The sequence below is a fragment of the Giraffa tippelskirchi genome, chromosome 8 (genome assembly GCF_054371585.1).
Source record: "Giraffa tippelskirchi isolate mGirTip1 chromosome 8, T2T-mGirTip1v1.2.pri, whole genome shotgun sequence".
Lineage (NCBI taxonomy): Eukaryota > Metazoa > Chordata > Mammalia > Artiodactyla > Giraffidae > Giraffa > Giraffa tippelskirchi.
The window spans coordinates 49,520,122-49,546,027 of record NC_137282.1 but is presented as its reverse complement, the minus strand read 5'-3'; the positions used below and the strand labels follow the sequence as shown (position 1 = coordinate 49,546,027).

General features: G+C 43.6%; 1 protein-coding gene across 5 annotated transcripts in view; it reads left to right on the top strand.

The window, feature by feature from the left end:
* Positions 1–25,613, top strand: part of FBXL7 (F-box and leucine rich repeat protein 7) — a 431,217-nt gene extending 405,604 nt beyond the window's left edge. For all 5 annotated transcript variants that reach the window (XM_081519328.1, XM_081519329.1, XM_081519327.1 and 2 more), the window contains 2 exons: positions 12,842–13,453; positions 22,240–25,613. In XM_081519328.1, coding sequence (XP_081375454.1) covers positions 12,842–13,453; positions 22,240–22,976 — 1,349 coding nt within the window. In that variant the 3' untranslated portion in view covers positions 22,977–25,613. The remainder of the gene's footprint in view (positions 1–12,841; positions 13,454–22,239) is intronic.
* The last annotated feature ends 293 nt before the right edge of the window (positions 25,614–25,906 follow it).

The following is a 25,906-nucleotide window of genomic DNA, read 5'->3' as shown; positions in this document are numbered from 1 at the left end:
TTGCTCCAAGTACAGGCAGTCCCCGACTTAATGATATTCCAGTGTTACAAGGGTGTAAGAGCCATCCGCAGTTTTGAATTTTGATTTCTCTGAGGCTGGCATGATGCAGTGTCTTGCTCCCTCATGATGCTGGCAGCGGCTGTGAACTTCAGCTACCAGGCAACCACAGGATCGTGAGGGTAAACACTACCCAGACCACTCTTCCGTGTTTCATTTTCAGTACAGTGTTGAGTACTCAACACTCAAATTAAATTACATGAGATGCTCAATGCTTTATTACAAATTAAGCTTTGTTAGATGAAGGTGCCCAACTGTATTCTCATGTAAGTGTTTTGAGCATGTTTAAGGAAGGCTCGGCTAAGTTATGCTCAGTAGGTGAATTAAATGCACTTTCAACTTAAGATATTTTCAACTTACCATGGATATCCCTTCATAGGGCTTTTCCCTGTGGCTCAGGGGTAAAAAACACAATGCCAGTGCAGGAGACACGTGTTTGATCCCTGCATCAGTAAGATGCCCTGGAGTAGGAAATGGCAACCCACTGCGGTATTCTTGCCTGGGAAATCCCATGGACAGAGGAGCCTGGCAGGCTACATTCCATGGGGTCACAAGAATTAGACGCAACTTAGTGACTAAACAACAACAATTCCTTCATGAGTGGTGGAAGATCTGCAGTTCCTGTAAATATTTCCAACCCCAGCCAAAAGAAAACTGAGAGGGATTTGTTACAGAACCAAGTGAAGAATATTCCCTTAGGTAGTTTCTTGGTGGCTGAATCCAGGTGAAACTGGAGACTGACTTAGGGATGCAGGAAATACTCCTGGACTCAAGGTCCTTGCAATCCAGTGGATGCAGAGATACTGTGTGAAAAGGCTATGGTACAGATAGATTATACTTCCGTGGAAACAGTGAAAGTGGTTAAATAATTCAGCCTGGGTGGATCTGGAAAGGCTTGATAGAGAAACTGACATCCTACCGGGAACTGAGCAGCGACTGAGAATCAACCAGTTAGTCTGGGGGCGAAGGACTTCTGGGCCAGGAGACACATGCTCTGAGATGTGAATTTGGGGAAAGGGTCTCCCACACCCTCTAACAATGTTTGACCTTGTTACCTAGGTAGTGCCTAATACAATGCCTGGCACACGGTAATCATTCAGTCAAAAAGTATGGCAAGAAGTGCGCTGGCTTTTGGGGGGCTGCCTTTCCAAAGTACACGAACCAGGTAACCTAAAAGAATCTGTTGTGTCACAGTTCTAGAGGTCACAAGTCCAAGTCAGGGTGCTGCAAGGTCACAGAGAATGCTTCTTTCTTGTCTCTTTCAGCTGCTGGGGGCGCCAGATGTTCCTTGGCTTATGGCAGCGTGACCTCCAGTCTCTGCCTCTGTCTTTGTGTGGCCCTCTTACCTCTCTGTCTTTCTCGGTCTTCTCTCTCCATGTCTGTTTCTTTTCTTACAAGGACACCAGTTATATTGGATTAGGAATCACCCTAACTGAGTATGATGGCATCGTAATTACATCTTCAAAGTCTCCATTTCCAAATAAGGCTACATTCACATCACCACCACCACCACCCCACTCCCCACTGATGTGAAAGACATTTCAAAAGTTTATGGTGGCAACAATAAGGAATTTGTGAAGATGGGGATATACCAGGAAATCCAGAAGCGTACAGTCCTCAAAACATAGCCCCCACAGCTGAAGGGCCCAGAATGTCTCCCCAGGAAGTCCTCAGTAGAGATTGTATCATTTTTGTCCAATGCTTCTACTGATAACAATATCACATTTCATCAACTCCATCTAACTACTCTATAAAGTGAGTGGAATTATTTCTAGTTTCAGCAAGAGGAGGCTGGTGGCCCCTGGAGTTGCAGCCACTTGTCTCAGACGATGCAATTGCTCATAATAAAGCAGAGGCAGGAATCCAAGTTCATCCAAGTTCAGTGTTCTTTCCACCATAACAGTGTTTCCTATACTTGAGACATTTACAAATGCCGTCATGGTTTTTGCCATATCTCCTCATCATCTGTACTACTATTCACTTACTATTTTTAAAAGTAAACTTAAATTATTTAAAAGCCAAATACTACATTACCTTCTTGGAAAGACCAATATCACTTGTCAAAATTAAATGATTTTTAAATAAACTACAATGAACAGTTTAAATGCTTATTGTTTATACATTTAAATGTAAATTTAATGTTTAAAAACATTAAAATGTTATTAAATGCTAGCTAAATAATGCTGCCTGTCAAAGACTCTCAATCTGAATCTTTCTTTTTATTAAAAAAGAAGATTAACAAATATTTAAAGACGTTCTAAAAACATGCTCTACCATAAGGAGAATATTGCCTCACCTTTAGGATAGTATCTAACAATGGTACTTTCTCTCAGGGTGAAACATCCTAATTTCCATTAAAGAATAAATAGTATAAGGTCATCCCCCTTTGCCATTTTGCAGACTTTTAAAAAGTACTAAGAAGTCATTGTTTCAACACAAAATAAAACCATAACGAGGCTGTGAATTATAATCCAGGACTCTGACATAGTTTCTAAGATCACTTGATGTTTCATTGGGCATAAATTGTCTAAAAGATCCTTTCTAGATATTCAGTATTGAAGGTGAAATCGACCTGCGCTATAGATTCCTGAGACACCATTCTGTACATCTCGTCCATTATATTTACGTCTTTTAGGGCAACATGGGTTAAAGGCTTCTTTCACTTCGTGACTCTTCCCTTTAAGAAGAACTAAAGGACAAAACAGAATCCATATTCAAATCAGTGTGCATCAAAAACTGGATAAATTGAGGAACTGGTGTTTAGAATTTTTTTAGAATCTATTTTAGGCATAAAAATAGAGCCAGGCGTTGGACTAGACTCCATCTTCTGATATGAGAGAACCCTCACCATCCTTGTCAAGATTTCAGGGACCAGTCACCAAGCTCTGCCCTTAAGAGGACTGATCCAGATGACTGACAAAGCAGAGTTTTGTTCTTGGACAGAAATCTTATCCTTTTATTCTTCTTATGTTTGATTTATTTCAAATTGGGGTATATGTGCTCTATAATGCTGTGTTAGTTTCTGCCGTACAACCAAGTAAGTCAGTTATATGTATACACATATCCCCTCCCTCTTGGACCTTCCCCCGCCCCTACCCTATCCATCTAGGTCATCACAGAGTACAGAGCTGAGTTCCCTGCGCTATACAGCAGGTACAGCAAGTCCACACTAGCTACCTATTTCACACATGCCAGTGCACAGACGTCACTCCCAATCTCTCAATTCATCCCCCCCTCCCCACATCTACACGTCCATTCCCTACATCTGCATCTCTATTCCTGCCCAGCGAATAAGTCCATCTGCACCATTAAGAAAAAAAAAAAAATGTCCTAGCTTCCATCTGATCTTGAGGGTGCCATGGGCTTCCCAGGTGGCCCTAGTGGTAAAGAACCTGCCTGCCAATGCAGGAGATACGAGAGACAAGGCTTTGATCCTTGGGTGGGGGAGATCCCCTAGAGGAGGGCATGACAATCCACTCCAGTATTCTTGCCTGCAGAATCCCATGGACAGAGGAGCCTGGCAGGCTACAGTCCATGGGGGTCACACAGAGTCGGACAGGACTGAGTGACTTAGCATGCCCACCCTCTCGAGGGTGCCGCCTTCTGGATGACCTCTGAGCAAGAACCCTTGAGTCCTAAAGGTAACTTCTTCTGGGTAAAATGCAAGGTTAACCTTGTCTGTATAAATTTCCACCTCATAGCAACGAATACCTTAAATAAATTTTAGGGTGTGGATATGATGTGAACCACATTAAAAGAAAATATTTTGAAATCAAACAAGAAGAAAAAGATCCCTTAGATTGTATTTTTTTTTCACAAGCTAGGTTTTATGAATCTATTTTTTTAAGCTTGAGTTTAAGCTAAGAAAAGAAACTTTGCTTTTTATGGCAAGAATTCCAGAGTAGAAAGACAACTTATAATGGAAAGCATCTTGCACAAAAGTTTTGGTAATCACAGGGGGAAAATGCAGAGTAGCTTTGTAAATTTTGACTTTGAAAGGCCAATGTAATGTAAATATGACTTCCTAGAGTGTAAACAGCAGTGGTTTGAAAATAAAAACTTGTACAGAACATGCAGCTATCTCGTTAGAAGAAAATGTGTCTAATAAGCATGTGTGCATGACATGCCTTGAATATTTTTGATACTGTGCTATAATTACCAAAGAGGCAGAATTTCCAGGACGTTTGCAACCATGAGTATGAAAGTTCATAGGGTTTTTTTCCCCTCAGAAAGAGACAGCTATACTTTTGGTTATTCTTTACATATTTAAGAGCATAAAACATATCTTTCACATATATATCACATACTTGGAAATATTTTAAATTAATAATAGAGCAACAAGTTCTTAAACTTTAAAGAATTCACTCTCTTATTTTAGACAACAGATGAAAATATCAGTATAAAAAAGTATAATTACATTTATCTGACTTAGGATCTCCATTGTAGGAAGTGAAAATTAGCCTCATTTTGAGAAAATTCAAAAGTTTTTGCTAAACATATTCTTTAATTCAAATTAAATATTCTTTCATTCAAATTACTGGGAGATTTTCTATTTTCATTGTCCTTACCTTAGACTTCTGAAAACTGAATTTTTTTTTCAGACTTGGACCTACTTTGCTCTCCTTTTCCATGCTGGATTTTGTGTAATGCAGGCACATTCTCAACAGAGAGTCTTTTTTTTCTCTCTCCCTGAAGGCTACAAGCTTTGGAAAAGGGCAGGGTCTTTGCTGTGGAAGTACTTGAATGGGGCTGTAGTGCAGAAAGGTGGTGGGTCAGGAATATTTGCTTTATAATCTGCATGCCTCCGTGCTAAGTCACTTCAGTCGTGTCTGACTCTGTACAATCCTATGGACCCTATGGAGCCTGCCAGGCTCCTCTGTCCATGGGATTCTCCAGGCAAGAATACTTGAGTGGGGATCCATGCCCTCCTCCAGGAGAGCTTCCTCATATAGGGATGGAGCCCACATCTCTTATGTCTCCTACATTGGCAGGCTGATTCTTTCCCACTAGCACCACCTGGGAAACCCACTTTATAATCTGGTCAAATGCACAAACTCCTCCCTTCTAGACCCCACTGGGCACTCAGACAACAGTAACCGTGTATGTTAAATGATCCAATGAATAAATGAATCGTCACTTTGTTTCCTGCCTGTAAATCTGTAATCCAAGATCTGCAGCAGCCCAGACTACTGAATTTGAATACCCAGTGTCTATCTCTGTGTATCCCTTGCACTTTATTCTGTATATTTTCCTGCAGACATCCATGGAGGCTGTTTTTGTGTTATATATCAATTTGGGGGATATTTCCAGCTTCTCTATATCATCAGGAAAAACAGATAGGTCACAAAATACATGTCCTATTGCAAATAAATGGTTTGCTCATTTCTCCATAAATTACCCCATTCTGCTTTCATGACATTTACATGTGTTCATCTCTGTCTTTCTTAGAGTCTTACATATTCATAATTGACAACCTCTTTTCCATTTCCATATTTATATGTAACCAAACATGCCCTTTCTGCAGATTTTGTAATGTTTTCCTCTTGTACCTTTGTCCGTTTGTCCATTCTTTCTTCCATTCACCCATCCATCCTACCTACCATGAAGTAATTCATTGAGTATACCTTTAACTGAGTTCCCTATCAATTCGTGTACCTATTATTGAAAAAAGTTTGCTCAAAGAATGTCAGCAGAGTAAATAGCCATTTGGTAAATTTAAAAAGCCACATACTTTCTACATTCTGGAAATTTTTCAGATGTTATGAAGATGTATTTATCTCCTAAGAGTTTGGGCATTCCTTGTCTTGGTATTTCAGGGGACATTTGGTATTTCAGGGGACATTTGATCTTCAAATAATTGATACAAGTGGCTGTTGCATATGCCGGTTTGCAGTGATTCTTGCCAAGAACACTGTGTGGGTGATACCTGCATCTTATGGCAATGTGAATACCCCAGAAGCAACAGGGAAGGGAGGCTTTTAAACAAGCTACTCTGTGCCATTTCATCATGATCCCCATTTCCAGTTATCGTAGATTTGACTCTTGACAGAAGCTTTTGGAAATGTATATTTCACTTAGTACTTTTTGCAAGGGCTTCCCTGTTGGCTTAGTGGTAAAGAATCTGTCTGCCAATGCAGGAGATGCAGGTTTGATCTCTGGGTTGAGAAGATCCCCTGGAGAAGGAAATGGCATCCCACTCCAGTATTATGGCCTGGAAAATCCCAGGAACAGAGGAGCCTGGCAGGCTATAGTCCATGGGGTGGCAAAGACTCGGAGGCAATGCAGCAACTGAGCACAGGCAGTTTTTGCAAGTGCTACTTTTGCTACTCAAAATAATGCGTCTCAGGGAAGAGTTCTTCCATATATTATTCACGCATCTCACCATTTGCCTAGGGGCACAGTAAAGAAAGATGTAATATAATGGCTAATTTATATAAATGAATACGAAAGTATACAGTGTATTAAAAGTGGCAATAATATCCTCTCAGTTATTCTGTGTTGTCACCCAGTGGGACCATCTTACTGCTAAGATAAGTGGGTCAATTTTGCCCTCAAGACATCTGATAGGTAGAAATTCACTTGGAGTAGGTATTCAGATATGAACATATGTTCATTCCTACAAAATAGTCTGAATTTATATTCCGAGTTCAAATAAAGTCAGCTTTCTTTTTGCTTCTATTTGTCTTGCCGTGTCATATAAGGCCAGGAGAAGGGTTCCAAATTTCTTCTATCATCTTAATATTTGTCTTTGATCATTTCCTCTCAAGTGTGTGTCAAGGGATCAAGTATCAGCATCCTTGTTTCTAATCTGTATCAGAAAAAAATAGAAGCTCTTGCCATTGTCCATTTAGATGCCAGTCCTCTGAAAATTACAAAGGAGAAAAAAGTTACCCGCAAAGAGAGCACTAGGTCTTTCTGCTGGGCTGTGTGCACATGGAATATATGACTTGGTGGCAGAAATGGTCCTCGTTTTGAATCTGAAGCCATACTCTCTTTTCCTGGCACACATGCATTTATACTCTGGGACTCTTGATCATTCTGTAAGGAAAAACTACTTCTTGTTATTATACATCATACCTTGTGGCAATAAATGGCTCTGAGTACCAATAAGAGAAACTGTGTGGCAACTATGTGTATTTTATCCATAATAACATTTATTTCCAAATTAAGTATATGTGTTTATGTGTGTATGTAAGCATGTGTTCAGTGAAAAAATATTTATATATTTATATTTCCATATATATATATATATATATATATACACACACACACATACATAAAGTATCAAGAAAAGATACTTTGTGACAACATCTGGGCATGAACATCTCTAGTTGTTATTTGTCTATAGAAAAATACCACAGACTGGGTGGCTTATAAAGAAGAAAAATGTATTTCTCACAGTTCTAGAAGTCCCAGATCAAGATGCTGGCAGATTCAGTATCTGCTGGTGGCCCACTTCCTCATAAGTCTGCCTCCTCACTGTCACCTCACAGGGCAGAAGTGAGAGCCAGTTCCTGGGGTCTGTTTTATGAAGGCACTGAGCCCATTCACGAAGGTTCAACTCTCATGACCTAATCACTTCCCAAAGGCCCCACCCTCCACACTACCATCACTTCGGGAGTGAACATTCACTCAACATATGAATGTGAGACAGCTAGAAACATCTAGACCGTAGCATTTCTCATCATTCTTCATCCTTTTTCTAATTAATGAGTGCAGTTTATTCAATTACAACAGACTATATCCTTTAAGAAATTCTTGGAGGGTTTTTGACCTACTGTAGAATAAGCTTCCCTGGAGGAGGGCATGGCAGCCCATTCCAGTATTCTTGCCTGGAGAATCCCATGGACAGAGGAGTCGGTGGGCTATAGTCCATGGGATCGCAAAGAGTCAGACACAATTGAAGCGACTTGACACGCGCATAGAATAAACACGAAGAACTCGAGAGAATCCTGGTGCATGCTCTGGCAAAAGGAGACATCGAGCTCTCCTGGCCGAAATCTCCCAGACTCCCCTGCTCGACCCCCAGTGCCTCGCCATTATGAATCACTGCTGAGAGTCCTGCTGCTAAGCGCTGGAGAGGAGAGCCATTACTGCACTCCTGAGTCTCCCAGGGCAGAATGTTTCCCACAGGGGTGCCAGACTGCCATCTCTTTATGAATGTGGACTCCATTAATACCAGGGCATGATTATTGGCAAAGAAAAGAAAGAGAAAAAAAAAAAAAAAACCTAAGAGCTTTCCTAAATGCACAGCAGTGCTAGACAATCTGGATGTATTCCTATGATCAAGTGCTGGGAGTATAAAAGAATGATGAAAAGTGAATCCATTATAGATGCAGGTTTTAGGAATCCACCTCCACCCCCACCGTAAGAAGAGTCCTTTCCTCCAGGGCCCAAATCAAACTACACAGGTCTCCGCAGGACAGTTAAGCGTCTTTCTCTTTTAAGATGAATGGACCAGAGGCAGGCAGGAGAGAGATTTCAGAGCCTTCACAGCTGCTAAAATGTCAGAGCTGAAAATCTAAGATTGTCCCTCCTCCCTGATCCGAAGAAGTTGCTCAACCTCCTAAGAAAAATGGTAACTTCAGAGGCAATTCGAGGAGTTCATGTAATAATGGTTAGTACTGTGGCAGCTTGGATGGCAGTTTTCAAACCCTTAATTGGTTTACACTTAAGGTTTTCCTTAAAGATGTACTGTTTATTTTAGCTGATTACAAAAGACAGAAGTGCATATTTTTTTTTGCTTATGAATGATTTAAAATGCAGTATGTATACCAGCTGGGATAGAAAAGTACATACCAAGCTAGATATTAATCCTTTTTAAACATATAAATGCTTCCTTTCAAATTCAAGACATTAGTGTGCACCTACTATGTACCATAAGGCTTCCCTGGTATCATAATGGTAAAGAATCTGATTGCCAATGCAGGAGGCTCAGGTTCAACCCCTGGGTCTGGAAGATCCCCTGGAGGAGGGCACGGCAACCCACTCCAGTATTCTTGCCTAGAAGATCATCCCATGGACGCTGGAGCCTGGAGGGCTACAGTCCATGAGGTCTCAAAAGAGTCAGACACGACTGAGCACGCACAGCAGCACTATGTATCATAAACCATGTCAGGTGCTGCCAGGATACAAGTAAGAGGAGGATTTAATCCTTGTCTCAAAGGGGTTTTTTGCCGGAGTCCTGCTCCAGCTGGTCCAGGGGTTCGCTCAGGATGGACGGCGTCGGCGATGTGAATGAGAAGACACAGCCAGTCTCGGTGTTTCCAAGTGTCTCCCGCCTTTATTGTTTTTTAAGACAGCTTTTATGTCTTTAGTGGTACATAGAAACAAATGTATAGAGTCATATCAAATCAGCTTAATGGGTCAACAGTGTTGACCTTTCCTGTTTGCATATCTTAGTTCATTTTGTTTACATCATCCTCTGGCCTGGGGGCCTGCCAACATCTCGTGACTCTCCATTGATAAGGGTTGATCAGTCAGAACACTTTTGTATCAGGCACAGCAGGAAAGAATTCGTCAATAGAAAGTTTCAAGGTAAAACCTGTTTTCGGTAATTTACTCTATGCCTTGAGCTTAACAGAAAAGAATGTGGTCCCATAAAGTCATAGAAGAGCAAGCTGAAGGTCAGCTCTAAGTAAGAATCATCAGTTAAATCTACAATTGTCTTATTATTTGTATTAAAGCTAAACTTTTATTTATATAAATTTTTAACTATTATGCTTTCATTATATAGGCTAAATACGTTAAGAGTAAAAACATAGTGAGTGAATATAGACTAAGTAACAGTTTTATAAAGCAATATTTCTTATATTTCCTAACAAGCCTTTTTTCCTGTGATGGGTTTTGTGCCCATAAGGGCTTTCTGTGTGGAGGCTCTCAATGTTATTTTATTATTAAGGAACAGTTATGCACATTGGCTCCAAAGGCACAGGTACACTTATTAAACAAACCAATATGTTAGCAAAAGGAATTTAGATCAGCATATTCTATATCCCAGATAATTTTATTTAGGGTGCTACCGTTCAGGGGCCTTGTTGATTTGAGGTTTCAGAATGATCTATTTTAGAAGGAAATCGGGAAAGGCCTTTTGCTTAAGTCATAGAAAATAAGAAGAGGGGTTTTTTATAGTAAACATCAGAAAGACAGATATCTTCAAGGTGAGCGCTGAGGCAGCCTTCCGAGAATCCCTGAAGCCTGAGAAGCCGTGCTCAATCATTCCTCTTTCCCATGACTCTGTCATGGGTGGGATCTCGTGGGCTGGCTCCCGGCAGTTTTTAGTGTAATAGATGATGTATCCATCATCTGTTGCCGGAGGCGTGCTGTAGTACAAATCACCCCAAACCTCAGTATTCCAGCTCATACATCTGTGGTTCATCTGGGCATTCGTTGACTCTGGCCAGGTTTGGTTGAGCTTGGCTCTAAGTTGCAGGTTGGGACCACTTCTGTCTGCTCATCTGATGAGGTGATGGGCTTCTTGTCATCCTAAGATCAGTGGACCAACTGAGGTTTTTCTTACCATGGTAATGATAGAAACAGGTGGGCAAGCCTAATCACATAAATGACTTTGGGCAAATCACATCCCCTGATATTTGCTAACCAAAGCAAGTCACATGGTCAAAGGCCTCATCACTGGACCGAAGAAATATACTCTGCCTAGGAAGACTGCAGAATCACATGACAAGGGATATGGGGGTATAGGGAAGATGCAAAAGTGAGAAAAATAATACAATCAAGTGCCATAGGGAAAGATAAATTCACATATGCCTGTATAACCAAGGGTGGGAATTTCAAAAGGGAAGGGATTAATTTTATCTCAAAGACAGAAAGGAACTATTGTTAGTGAAGAGAAAGTCGCTCAGTCGTGTCCAACTCTTTGAGACTCCATGGACTGTACCATGGAATTCTCCAGGCCAGAATACTGGAGTGGGTAGCCTTTCCCTTCTCCAGGGGACCTTCCCAACCCAGGGATCGAACCCAGGTCTCCTGTACTGCAGGCGGATTCTTTACCAGCTGAGCCACAGGGGAAGTCCAAGAATACTGGAGTGGGTAGCCTTTCCCTTCTCCAGTGGATCTTCCCGACCCAGGAATCGAACTGGGGTCTCCTGCATTGCAGGGGGATTCTTTACCAACTGAGCTATGAGGGAAGCCCAACTATTCTTAGAGGGAGTGGCAGTTGCACTCAGTCACAAAAGGTTTTGTATTTCAAGAGGCAGACAAGGTGTGTCTATAAGTGTATGGGGTTGAGGCAGGGGCAGACAATAATTCAAAGATGCTCCAGGAGAAAAGTGGTGACCTGCGTAGGGTATCTTCAGTGTTAGGTTACAGAGAAGTAAATTTAAAAGAAAACATAGAAAAAGTCTATCAATGAGAAAACTACAAATACACAGTAAAGATGTCCTGTGTCAGAATTTCTTGTGCTATGTGTTATTACTGGGAGTTCTTTGAAAAGACAGTGTTTGAAAATTCCCAAGATACAAAATGTTAAAAAGCACACAAGGATAGAATTTTTGTTTAAGTCTTTAGAGCTATAATTAGAGCTGGAAGTGACTTAGAAATTATCTAGACCAATTAACTTATTTCACAGGTAAAGAATTGTGTATTTTGGAGGTAAACTCTTCCTCTCTCTCTCTATATATATATATAAAATATATGTGTGCATGTGTGTGTGTATATATATATAAATATATATTCACACATGTGTAGGAAATATATAAACATATTTAGAAAGAATAAATGTCTTCCTAAATAATTCTATCCATCTAAATATGTAAAATGTATAACATATAAACATTTATATAGTGCAAGAATAAATTCTTCCATATACATATCTCTCTCTCTGAAGGTTGGTGGAGGGGTATGAAATGAGCAGACTTCTTAAAGCAGCATTCTAAAGGTCTCTCAATCCCTCATAAATTTAAAAACCATTATCAAGTGACCTTTTTGGTTTTAAGGAACAGAAAAAAAGTCACATTATTCAAATGCAAAGGCAGGAATTATTGATAAGAAAGAAAAATAAATATTGCCACAGATATTCAAGGACTGCAAATACCATCTGAAGTGCCTAGTCTAACAGCGGAAGGAAGCAGGGTGGCTCTCCAGAACCCAAATCACAGAGTTTGGGGTACCATTATCAAAAGATGGGGGACTGGACACTAGGGGGCAGGTGAGGGCAAAGATAGCTAATGCTCTCTCCCCACTGGCCAGTATTCCCCTCTTGTAAAATGCATTCGCCCCCTTTATAAATGAAGTGTAAGCATCTGCCTAACCAAAGTAAATCAGCTTGTGTTCACAATATATGAGCTTTCTCCCAGTATAGAAATAATGAAACTTTGGAGTTGTGCCCTTTAGATAATCACCCTTAATGTAGATCAAAGGTCAGCAAACTATAACCCTGGGGCCAAATCGGCTGATCTGTTTTTACAGAACAAGTTTTATGGAAAAATAGCCAGGACGCCTGGGCTCGTTTTCGTGTTGTTTATGGCAGCTTTTGCACTAAAACAGCAGGACTGAGTAATTGCAACAGGGATGAAACCCAGATGGCCTGCAGTGCTTCCACTATTTCTTATCTGACCCTTTAGAGATAGTATGCCCACCCCGGTGGAGATAGTGAAGAATTAGCCCTTTTCTTAATGGGGAAAACTTGCATGTGCTCCCGTTTCCAATGAGACAGATTGAGCCGGCGTCTGCCCAGGAAGGATGTCAGTGGACAGGGTGCCACCTCCCTGCCTCCTTTGCCGCCGCTCCGTCCATCCTTAACCCTTTGTTCTCTGTCCTTTGCCAGACTCCGACCTGAGCATGCGCACACTGAGCACGCCCAGCCCAGCCCTGATATGTCCACCCAACCTGCCTGGATTTCAGAATGGAAGGGGCTCGTCCACCTCCTCGTCCTCTATCACCGGGGAGACGGTGGCCATGGTCCACTCTCCGCCCCCGACCCGCCTCACCCACCCGCTCATCCGGCTGGCCTCCCGGCCCCAGAAGGAGCAGGCCAGCATCGAGCGGCTCCCGGACCACGCCATGGTTCAGGTCTTCTCCTTCCTGCCCACCAACCAGCTGTGCCGCTGTGCGCGCGTGTGCCGCCGCTGGTACAACCTGGCCTGGGACCCGCGCCTCTGGAGGACTATCCGCCTGACGGGCGAGACCATCAACGTGGACCGCGCCCTCAAGGTGCTCACCCGCAGACTCTGTCAGGACACACCCAACGTCTGTCTTATGCTGGAAACCGTAAGTGTCAGTGGCTGCAGGCGGCTCACGGACCGAGGTCTTTACACCATCGCCCAGTGCTGCCCGGAGCTCCGGCGGCTGGAAGTCTCCGGCTGCTACAATATCTCCAACGAGGCAGTCTTCGACGTGGTGTCCCTCTGTCCCAACCTGGAGCACCTAGATGTGTCAGGTACGTGGCCATCCGTGGGCCCTTCCCAGCTCATCCTCCCAAAGCAGGAGAGGATGCTGACACCTGGGAAGGGTCCCCTTTGTTATATTCAGGGCTCAGGATGTGGACCTTTACAAATGTCTTTATTGAATTTGTTACAATATAGCTTCTGATTTCTGTTTTGGTTTCTTGCCCAAGAAGCATGTGAGATGTTAGCTCCCTGACCAGGGATCGAACCTCCATTGAAAGGTGACATCTTAACCACTGGAGCAGCTAGGCAAGTCCCACAAGTTAGTATGACTTTAAAGTGTGTCTTTCCTCCCCATAATTCTCAAAATAATTTCAGAGCAACCATAGATAGGCAGTGGTGGTGTTAGTCGCTCAGTCATGTCTGACTCTTTCTTTGAGATCCCATGGACTGTAGCCCACCAGGCTCCTCTGTCCTTGGAATTCTCCAGGCAAGAATACTAGAGTGAGTTGCTGTTCCCTTTTCCAGGGGTCTTCCTGACCCAGGGATCGAAGCTGGGTCTTCTACATTGCAGGCAGATTCTTTACCATATGAGCCAGCAGGGAAGCCCAAACCATGGATAATGGGAACTAAGTATCTAATCACAGATAAATGAGAACCAGCTCTCTAGCTCAAAGGAAAGTAGTTTAGAAACTGCCCTGACATCCACTGGTCATTGTCGCATGGAGCCTGAGAGCTGTGTTTAAGCTGATTCTGTGCTGTGGCCTGTGGTCACTATGGGTCGAAATTTTGCAGACATTGGGGAAAATCCATCATGGCTAAGGGTCTCCTCATGTTTCACTCCTACCCTCCTCAGCCTTGGGTTGATTTTGCATTTTTTCTCAAGCAACATTCCAAAACTTATTTATTTTTAATTTAGGGAAAATCATTTCACAATATTGCGTTGGCCTCTGCCATCAAGCAGTTTCCTTAATTCCAGAGTGCAAGGGTAGGGCCCACCAAGTGGAGCCTTTGAAAGTGAAGTGAAAGTCGCTCAGTTGTGTCCTCCTCTTTGTGACCCCATGGACTATACAGTCCATGGAATTCTCCAGGCCAGAATACTGCAGTGGGTAGCCTTTCCCTTCTCCAGGGGATCTTCCCAACCCAGGGATCGAACCAGGGTCTCCTGCATTACCAACTGAGCTATGAGGGAAGCCCTTTAGTTCTTTTTTTAAAAATAAAGGCACTCCCAGCATGGCTGCTTTGCTTGAAAACCTCTCACAGGCAGGAAGAATTAAAGCCCAGACTCGCACTGAGGCGCCAGACGTGGATCCAGCCAGACTAACAGCCTTTCTTTATCTCATCCGCTACCCAGTCAAAAGACACACATTCAAGAGGCTGGAGTGTGTGAGATGCAACTGGGAGTTAAAGAAATGAGCAGCGCGAGCCACAAGCTCAGGGACTGTTGGGGAGGGGTCGAAAGTAAAAACCACTGAACAGGCAAAGAAATAGAGTTGGGGATTTACCAGCATCTGAGGTAAATGATATCCTCCAACAAAACCTGAGGTAAAAGTCAGCTCTTGGAGCTCACTCTCTCTTTTGAAAACCAACATCTGAAAATATTTCCGATGACAGTCAATTCTTTCTCGTACATTCTCTCCCTGCTCCCCTCCTTCAGTTGGCTCCAGCACAAAGCCATGGAAACCGTATGTTCAGTTAGTCGTGAGCAGCTGTTGGCATAAAGAAGCAGGAAACGAAGATCTTTTCTTACATTTTCCCCTCCCCCCAGGAATTCTGGAAAGAGAAAGCATTGTGATGTGGTGGGGACTAGCTTCAAAAGTCTGTGATTTGGGACAGTGCACAGCTTTCTCTAGATGTGTTTCCTCTTCTTTAAAAAAAAACAAAACAGGGGTGGGGGGGACTAAGGGATTGGATTCTTTAACATTCAAAGATTCTGAACCCTGTGGGCCTCTTTTATAAACACCTCATTCTCTTTTATTTTTCTCACATTAGAAAATGATTCAGTTTTGGAATCCCCACCTTTGTCAAAGGGGCTCCCCCGTGCACCCTGAGGACAGGCTGCAAGTAATTGCATTTTGTCTCTGGAGTTCTTTTGAGATTCGGAATTGCAAAAACTGCTTGGGCTGTTTGGGAATGGAAATTTCTGGGCTTCTAGCCTGAGTGAGTGGACCCTGCTTGGCCCCTGTGCTAACTATTATGTGCTGAGCTTCTTCCTATCAACCTGACCAATTGCACAACCCCTCGATATCTGTGTAAATAAAGACTGTGTAAACGGGGGGATCTCTAACTCACTGAGAGCACAGAATTCTAGATATTGGCAGGAATGGTGGTGGGTATTTTCAGGTAGATGAACTCGAACTACCCAACAAGTCACAACAAGTCATAAGGATGGATTTGTGTCACCACCTCAGAACGGTGCCCTCCAGTTCTGAGGGAATCTAGAAACTGTGATTTCACCTGCACTTATTCCCCTTGGTTCTCACAACTAGCCTCCGACAGTGGCCACCTTCTCAGTGGCAGTGTACTTGCTACTGAGTATAGCACTTAACTCCCCCAGGGAATGTGAGACTGCCCCTCCCGTCCCTAGCATGCCCGCCTTGAAAGTTATCTTTAAAAGTCACTGAAAGTTACTGTAACTAGCTATAGCATTTATTCATTACCACTTATTACCTTTTATTAATGTTTAGTCATGGTTCTCTAGGGCTTTCCTGGTGACTTAGTGGTAAAGAATCTGCCTGCTAATGCAGGAGACTCGGGTTCAATCCCTGGTTTGGGAAGATCCTCTGGAAAAGGAAATGGCAACACATTCCAATATTTTTGCCTGGAGAATCCAATGGACAGAGGAGCCTGGTGAGCAATAGTCTGTGGGGTTGCAAAGAGTCAGACACAGCTGAGTGACTAGACAACATGGTTCTCCAGAGAAATAGAAGCAACAGTGTGTGTGTGTGTGTATAAAGAGATTACCTGCCTCTTGAGAAATGTGTATGCAGATCAAGAAGCAACAGTTAGAACTGGACATGGAACAACGGACTGGTCACAAAATAGGAAAGGAGTACGTTAACACTTTATATTGTCCCCCTGTTTATTTAACTTATACGCAAAGTACATCATGCAAAATGCCAGGCTGGAATCAACATGGCCCAGAGAAATATCAATAACCTCAGATATGCGGATGACACCACCCTTATGGCAGAAACTGAAGAGGAACTAAAGAGCCTCTTGATGAAAGTGAAAGAGGAGAATGAAAAAGCTGGCTTAAAACTCAACATTCAAAAAATAAAGATCATGGCATCTGGTCCCATCACTTCATGGCAAATAGATGGGGAAACAATGGAAACAGTGACAGACTTTATTTTCTTGGGCTTCAAAATCATTACAGATGGTGACTGCAGCCATGAAATGAAAAGACGCTTGTTCCTTGGAAGAAAAGCTATGACAAACCTATTAAACAGCATATTAAAAAGCAGAGACATTACTTTGCCAAAAAAGATCTGTCTAGTCAAAGCTATGGTTTTTCCAATAGTCATGTATGGATATGAGAGTTGGACCATAAAGAAAGTTGAGCACTGAAGAACTGATGCTTTTGAATTGTGGTGTTGGAGAAGACTCTAGAGAGTCCCTTGGACTTCAAGGAGATCAAACCAGTCAATCCTAAAGAAAATCAGTCCTGAATATTAATTGGAAGGACTGATGCTGAAGCTGAAATTCCAATACTTTGGCCACCTGATGCAAAGAACTGACTCACTGATCAAGACCCTGATGCTGGGAAAGATTGAAGGCAGGAGGAGAAGGAGATGACAGAGGATGAGATGGCTGGATGGCATCACCAACTCAGTGGATATGAGTTTGAGCAAGCTCCAGAAGACAGTGAAGGACAGGGAAGCTTGGCATGCTGCAGTCCATGGGGTGGGAAAGAGTGACTTAGCCACTGAACAACAACAACCGTCTGCACTGGGGAGGGCAGTCTGCCTGACTGAGTCTCCTGGTTCAAATGTTAATCTTATCCAGAAACATGCTCACAGGCACACCCAGAAATAAGATTTAGCCAAATATCTTGGTACTTTGTCACCTAGTCAAGTTGACACATCAAATTAACCATCACAATTAATAACATCTTTAAACATGAATAGAATATATTACAACTAAATTTTTAAAGTTTAAATCTTGTGATTATTACAAGTGAAATTGCTTCCAAAGGTTCCCCTATACTTGGAGACATGGGAGTCCTCCTTACTACTCTTCCTGATCTGTTATATGAGACCAATTGAATCCTGTCCAGGTGATTCTACTCCCCCAGAACGTTGAGTCCATCCCCTCTCATCTACCTGCCTGCCTGGATGCATGCTTGCCCAGTCACTGGCCTTACACCTACCTCAACTCCATCAATACGCCTTCTACACAACCAAGGTCCAGAGGAATGTTTTCAAACTAGGAAGCTAACCCTTCATTTCCCTGCATAAAATCTCTAATTCCTCCTCATGACATGTAGGAAAAAAGTTGCTCAGCAAAGCATACATTGTGCTTCCTGAACTGCTCTTTCTAGGTTCAAATCTCACCCTGCCCCTAGTAACCTGAATGCTGTGTTTCGTGGAACCATTTGAATTTCCCAAGTACACCATGCCTGTGCACATTATGATGTGTGAGCATCTCTCTGGCCTGCATGCCATTCCCTCCTCTGCCCCCTTTTTCCTCCCCAACAACCTTCTTAGCAGATGTCTCATTGCTGGAGGCCCAGTGCCAGCGTCCCCTAAGTAAAGCCTTTCCTGCCTGACCCCCGGGAAGCTGAGGGTATCCTCCTGGCTGTCTGCATTTTGAGTGTAAGCAGGTAGAGCATTGCTCGGTTTTGTAACTGGGTGCTTGCGTATTATCAATTCATTATGAGTTTTATATGGGCAAAAATGAGGCATAATTTATATCTGTACTTTGTGATAATGTAATTTGTCGAACGGAGGAATTTCAAAGCCCCGAACAGTCATCTTGATTTCTAAAGGGTTCAAACAAAGTTGTCGTTGGTGACTACTCTGAACAAGCACTTAGGAAGCTATAGTGCAGTGACTAAAAACTTTCTCATTAGTAAAACTGAGTTGGTTGGGAGGACTAGATGAGTTCATTCATGTTAAGTCCTCCCACGTGTGTTAGCATTCCGTAACACAGTTATGAGGCAGTAGTTGGTCTTTGCTGACATCATCCTTTTGTATCCCAGAGTATCATTACCCGATAATGAGAGGAGGTAATGAAGAGCATTTTTGTGAAAGCTGAACCAAATCTGGAATGAATTAAAGATAGCCCCAGAATTGTTCAACCCATACTGTCCACTCCTGGTTATGTAATATCCCTACTCCTTACCCCACGTGTTAAGGCAGGCCCCCAAGATCTGATCCCAATGGATCATTTCCATCTTAGTTGCCATTAAATCCTGTGTTTTATCCTGTGAATACTCCTCACTCCCCCTCTGCCTCTATGCTTTCCTATCTATTGAATTTGCTCCTGCTATTACTTGATACTATCTGGGTTCCATATTTGTGTATTCAAATTATTTCTCTCTTCCAAGAATCCCCCACTCCCGAGACTTATGATGCCTCAGTGTCTAAATATTCACTTCATGCTGGTACATCTATCATACATCTGTCATGCAGTTCATCAATTGCATGTTATTTCTTAGTCATTTCTTACCATCCCTGCTATATTAGAAATCTTGGATCAGCAAAATTCTCCCTAGTCTGACTGTACAAGTCATATAATCTCACTGAAGCTGAGATGCCTCATCTTTAAAAAATGAAGTTCAAAGGGAATGATTTCTCAGGTTCTCTCCAAGTCTGTAATGTATACATGCATCCACTGGCCACAGACATTACCTTCTGAGCCATGAATCAGTTTATTTTCAACCCAAACTTAGCAAATTTGTAAAAAAGCTAAAGCAAATAGTAAACTGGAACTAAGAGTTTAGGAACAAAGTTGTCTTCTGACCTTAAAGTGCCTTTATTGTCATACAGATGGGCAACCACTACTGTGAACATACAAATTCAGCATAAGCAGGATCATAGTCATTGTAAAACAAGAAATTCAAAACAAAGGGAGATTTCAGAGCTACAGTTGAAGGGTACCAACCACCTTCTGCAAAACCACAGAGCTGACTGGAGTAGGGCACAGAGCCTCTGACAAGCCACTTCTTTGTTCTCCAGTGTTGGGGTGTATGCTTTGCTCCTTCCTGAAATTCTTCCGCTTGGTAGCACATGGCTTCTGAATGTCATTATTCCCAGGACCTGAATTTTATATTATAAGAGTTTCCTGGGCAGCCTGCCAGGAGTGGGAGGAAAGTCCCATTAACACTATCACGTGGTTGCTTAGAAAGCTTGGAGATGACGTCATCAACCAAGGCACGGAGCTGCGGAGGTGAGGCACCTAGCTTTAGAGCGGCAGAGGGATTTGGGTAGAGGAAAGAGAAAATGAAAAGTATATGTAGAGTCTGTGTAATGCAAGGAAATATATGTATGCATATACATTTATATGATGTATTTGGCTATGTATATTAATGATGTATGTTCATATACTAAAATAGACTGTGTACATATTTTAAATAGTAATATACAATGAACTGAAATATATAATGAAATGAGTGTTTCATGTCATAAAATACATAATAGTTATATAATATATGGTATAAATATATACATATAAAATCTGTTCCCACACATATTTAGGGTAAGGGAGTTTAGAAACAAGGTTTAGAGAGGCATCTAAAGATATCTTCCTGAGTACTAATTTTCTTATCTAGAAAATGGATTGTTTAAAGAATCAAGTGAAAAAAAAAGAATCAAGAAAATCAATAAACATTTTCTCAAATGTTTATAAAAAGCACTTTGTAAATGTTATCTTTCAACAGAAATAAAAGGCATTATAATTAACTATAAAATAGTTGGTTTATCAATGTTAGATATACCTCAGCCTCAATCTCAATCCTGAGGACATTTAAATGTTGGAAGTTGGATTATCCCATCAGGTTTTCCTATAAAAGACTGTATGAAAGTGAAAGAAAGTGAAAGTCACTCAGTTGTGTCCGACTCTTTGTGACTCCATGGACTTATACAGTCCATGGAATTCTCCAGGCCAGAATACTGAAGTGAGGGTAGCCTTTCCCTTCTCTAGGGGATCTTCCCAACCCAGGGATCAAACCAAGGTCTCCCGCATCGCAGGCAGATTCTTTACCATGGGGGTAGCCTTTCCCTTCTCTAGGGGATCTTCCCAACCCAGGGATCAAACCAAGGTCTCCCGCATCGCAGGCAGATTCTTTACCAGCTGAGCCACCAGGGAAGCCCAAGAATACTGGAGTGGGTAGCCTATCCCTTCTCCAGCAGATCTTCCCAACCCAGGAATTGAACCGGGGTCTCCTGCATTGCAGGGGGATTCTTTACCAACTGAGCTATCAGGAAAGCCCTGATATATAGGGACTGTATACATTCTATAAATCATTCATTCATTCGTTCATTCAACAGGTACTTAGTGAGAACCAGCTCTGAGCCAGGTATGAGGGATACAGCAGTGAAGAGTGTGACTCCTTTTTTCTCAGGAACTTACATTCCATGAGGACAGCAAACACATAAATAAATGTGAATAAAAGTGAATAAATAAGTATATAATGCCTCAAAGTAATAATGAATGCTGAAAATAAATGGGAATCAGGCAAGGGGTACTAGTTCATTCAGGATGACTCACAAAGAGTTGTCCTATAAAGGGACATTTGCTCTGAGACCTAAGAAAGTGGGGGTGACCCAAGGTGCTATGCAGGGATGCCCTGTCCAGTGCACAGCTGCTGAGGCAGGGAGGCACCTGAGGCATCTGGGAAGTAGCGAGGAGACCAGTGGGGTAGGAAGAGGGGGAAGACATAAGGTCCCAGGGGTGCAGGTCCTTGGAGGCCCCCTTTAGACATTAGTTTTTGCGCTTGTAGTGAGATGGCCTTGAGCATGACAGGAGTACTGGTCCAGAGTACTGTCTGGCAGCTGTGAAAATAGATCATAGCAGGTGAAAGCAGGACAAACTGGTTGAGGGGATAGAGGATAATCCTGATGACACAGTTGTTCTTCCTGGACCAGAGAAGGTGGAACTGAATCCCTAGAGGGTCACCTTGTTACACTAATTACATATATTTCCCATGATTTTCAAAGTATATCCATATCCATTACCTGGTTGCATCCTCATTTATGCCCAGAGTTGTAGGCATACCAGCTGCTCGCTCCCATTTCAGAGGAGAGTCTTGAGACTCAGAAAATTTAAGCCTCCTGCCTCAGACCATAAAAAGCAGACCTGAGCTCTTTTGTGACTCCCAAGCCAGTGTTCTTTCTGTCAAACCCGGATCATGATCCAGCCTTCTATCTCCTATCTCACTTCTTTGGAGTAGAGAGCTACCAGACCACTGCAGGGTAAGAACTAACCTTCCCTGAGCTTCCTGAACTTTCCAGAACCAGGACGGGATATTTACACACCTGGTCTCATGTCTTCTTCACAGCCACCTTACAAGGAAGCAGAGCACCCTTATTTTAAAGCAAAGGACCTACTTAGAAGGACCGATTTGCCCACACGTCAGGCCAACCAGTGATGGATCTAGCATTGGAACTCTTATCTTTCTGCTTCTAAAACCCCAAAGCCTCTTAAGCCCAGAGTAGTTAAATGATGAAATGAACACAGAAAGCCCATTCTTGCGTTCCTTCTCCTGAGGGGCCAGGAAGGGGAGGGGGAAACATGGGGACCCGTATCCAGAGAGGGTAGGAGTCTATTCAGGAGCCCCCCACCATTCCGCATTCCCCGAGGTCGAACTGAGCGTGTGTTCTATCTCTCCGTCTAGGATGCTCCAAGGTGACCTGCATCAGCCTGACCCGGGAGGCCTCCATTAAACTGTCCCCCTTGCACGGCAAACAGATCTCCATCCGCTACCTGGACATGACGGACTGCTTCGTGCTGGAAGACGAGGGCCTGCACACCATCGCGGCGCACTGCACGCAGCTGACCCACCTGTACCTGCGGCGCTGCGTCCGCCTCACCGACGAGGGCCTCCGCTACCTGATGATCTACTGCGCCTCCATCAAGGAGCTGAGCGTCAGCGACTGCCGCTTCGTCAGCGACTTCGGCCTGCGTGAGATCGCCAAGCTGGAGTCCCGCCTGCGGTACCTCAGCATCGCGCACTGCGGCCGGGTCACCGACGTGGGCATCCGCTACGTGGCCAAGTACTGCGGCAAGCTGCGCTACCTCAACGCCAGGGGCTGCGAGGGCATCACGGACCACGGTCTGGAGTACCTCGCCAAGAACTGCGCCAAACTCAAGTCCCTGGACATCGGCAAATGCCCTCTGGTCTCCGACACGGGCCTGGAGTGCCTGGCCCTGAACTGCTTCAATCTCAAGCGCCTCAGCCTCAAGTCTTGCGAGAGCATCACTGGCCAGGGCCTGCAGATCGTGGCGGCCAACTGCTTCGACCTGCAGATGCTGAACGTGCAGGACTGCGAGGTGTCCGTGGAGGCGCTGCGCTTCGTGAAACGCCACTGCAAGCGCTGCGTCATCGAGCACACCAACCCTGCCTTCTTCTGAAGGGACAGCCTCCCGCCGTCACTGTCGCCGTACAGACCTGAACAGAACATGTTGGTTTTTTGTCTTGTTTTGTTTTTTCAGAGCAGCCTATGTAAGCACCGACACCCACTCAGAACAGCTTCTTTCTTCCAGGAAAGTTCTTCTTAGGAATCTGGCTTTTCTTCTTTCTAATTTATCACGGGCAACAGAGGGCTAGGAAAGGAGGGTGAGGGAGCCCCATTTCTATTCCAGACAATGGTTTGTTTTTTTTTTGCGGGGGGCAATCAGGTCATTGGTGGTGATGTCTCTTCTCAGAAACATGTACCTCAGAAAGCTGACTGCAGTGTCTTTAGGACTGCCCCCTTTTCTCTCTCTTTCCTCCTGGCCACATCCCCAGAGTTCTGCACCCCATCCTTCCTACCCTACCCCTCCCTCTCCTACAGTAAGAACAAATCATCAGAATAATACTGCTCTCCACACCTCCTCCTCTTTAAACTGCTTGACTAGCCTAAACCACACTCTCCGATCCCATACCCAAGCAAAATTCTTGTTAAATAAATGTCACAGCACCTGCTATATACGCAGCACTTCTAAACACTTTTAAAGAATCACTTGCGGCAGTCAGCAGGGTGAAGGAAGAGACCTGCCTTGTTCCTCCCACCCCGCCCCCGCTCCACCACTTACTAGCTGTGTGACCTTGGGCAAAGCACTTGACCTCTCTGGGTTTCTGCTTCCAGCCCTGAATCAGAGGACTTCCTCTGATCTAATCAAGGATGAGCTTCATGCCCATTTTAGAATCGAGGGAACAAGAGATGTCAGTAAACCCAAGCTCCTTGGCAGCACAAGAGGCATCTACCTCTTCCAACGGTATCTATTCTGTGAGTGCTTTCAGGAGGCGTGCCAATCCCAGCCTCCCGTATGTTCTTCTCCCTAATCTGAGTGTCATTCACAGCTTGTTTCTTTTGATGAGCGAGTCTCTTGGTCATCTTCTCTTGCCCACCCAGATGGACGGCTTCTGTACACACATGCTTTTGGCATTACCCCACTCCACCCCATCGCATGGAGGCGATGGAATTCCTAATCACAGCAAAACCCACCTCCGCCAGTCAGGTTGGTCTTTCTGAGTGTTTCCAAGTAGGAGGGAAGACACTCACAATTTTTAATTAACAAGGGAGGCCCAGGAGAACACATGTCCTCCAGGGTTTTTCGAATCCCTGTCACTGCACACATGGCATGCATGCACACATCTGCCCTGAAGCTGGCAGGAACAGACGCCTCGGTTCTTTGTCATTCGGATCGCATTTCTGTTTTCTCATCTATTTATTTTCTTGGGCATCCAGACTGCATCACGTGAAGCCTGTTGGGGTTAAGTCATAAGTCTTTAAGTGTGCAGATTGCCACCTTGTGTGCCTCCCCTGTGACTGTCTGATTGTCCTCCCTCAAATATGCAGAGCAGATTTCCAGGTAGTTTAAATCCTGTCCACTCAAAAGTGCCCCACAAATGGAAGAGGGAACACATTGATAAGATGTAGGTGCTGGTCCACCAGCTAAGACTTTGATATCCAACATTAAAGCTGTTGCCAAGTATACACGTTAAATGGTCCTATTTGGATGGAAATCCATTTGCTATCCTCATTCATGCCAAGTTAGGATACCAACAATCCCATTGCTTGTTTTCATGTCATTTCATTGATTTTTGTTAATAAGCCCATGACCTCTCTTAAATTATTCTCTGGCAACACCCCTCCTCCTTCGCTTTCCAAACAGTTCATTCATTTCTTTCTCAGAGGACCCACCCTCCACACCCAGAAGCTGGTGTCTCCAAGCCAAGCATGTGGAATAGTTTCATATCCAGCCTATACACCACTTGACAGCTGCACTCCCACTTTATGCTCCCTACATGTCTTTGTCTTGTTTTGAGAAGGAGATAGCGTGAGATGGCATCACATGATATATGGCCACCTCTCCAGTCAACACCATCAGCAACTTGGAGGTGTAGTCCATGCCACGTGCCACAGGGGGAAAGGAATTGTTTGGCTGGGGAGAGTATCCGGTCACAAAGCTTAGAACCATGAAAGGGATCGAAGGTAGCATCCCCTGCTGTGTGACTGGTGACAATGTTCAAAGCTTCAGAATATGAGTCACAAAGGATCGTCCCTAACCCTTGCTACTGGGATCTTCCAAGTGAGCCAACGTAATACTCCCGGAATAAGAGGAAAGATCCAAAATGGCTCACACAGCCACAGAGGGTGCATCCCATTCCAAATATCTTTATCACCACCTCCTGACTGTAGCACCTACATTGTCTCCCAAACGTGAGACAAAGCCAGCCTTCACACTGATTACCTGGCATGCCCTGTCTTTCCCACTTTCTGTCTTTCTCCCAGTCTTCCCTTCACCCCCTCCACTTCCCCTTGTCGTATGAATCTATGACAGTGGTTCCTGGGGAAACGGCTCAGCAGATTTTTAGAGACCGTGCAAAAAGCCTCACTAGGAAATTTACCTGTTTTTAAACATTGCTTCCTTCCTGCCTCTGCTAAATTGAATGCTCATTGTTTTTTGTTTCTTGTTTTTAATTCTAATGTTCAAATCACTGCGTGCTGTATGACTCTAGAAAGCCTTAACTTACTACCACCAAGAAATAAAGCAATATGTTGGTAATCGGGTTCAGCCTCATTTCCTCCCCTGGCCAGAGCAGCCTGATGTTCAGACGGGGAAACTCAAGAGTGAGGGAGAAACTTGCCTCCTGTCGAAATAGAGAGCAGGTCAGGTCACTGCTGCTGCTGTCAACATTGCACCCATGGCTGTGTCATTCCCCTTAGCTCATTGTCTCTGGCTAAAAATTAGCAGGTAAGTAAAAATTATTATGTTCACAGTTTACGTCTTCAGTTCCCTAACCCACCTTTTGATGGTACAGCAAAAAAAAAAAAAAAAAACTGGAAGGGGAAAAT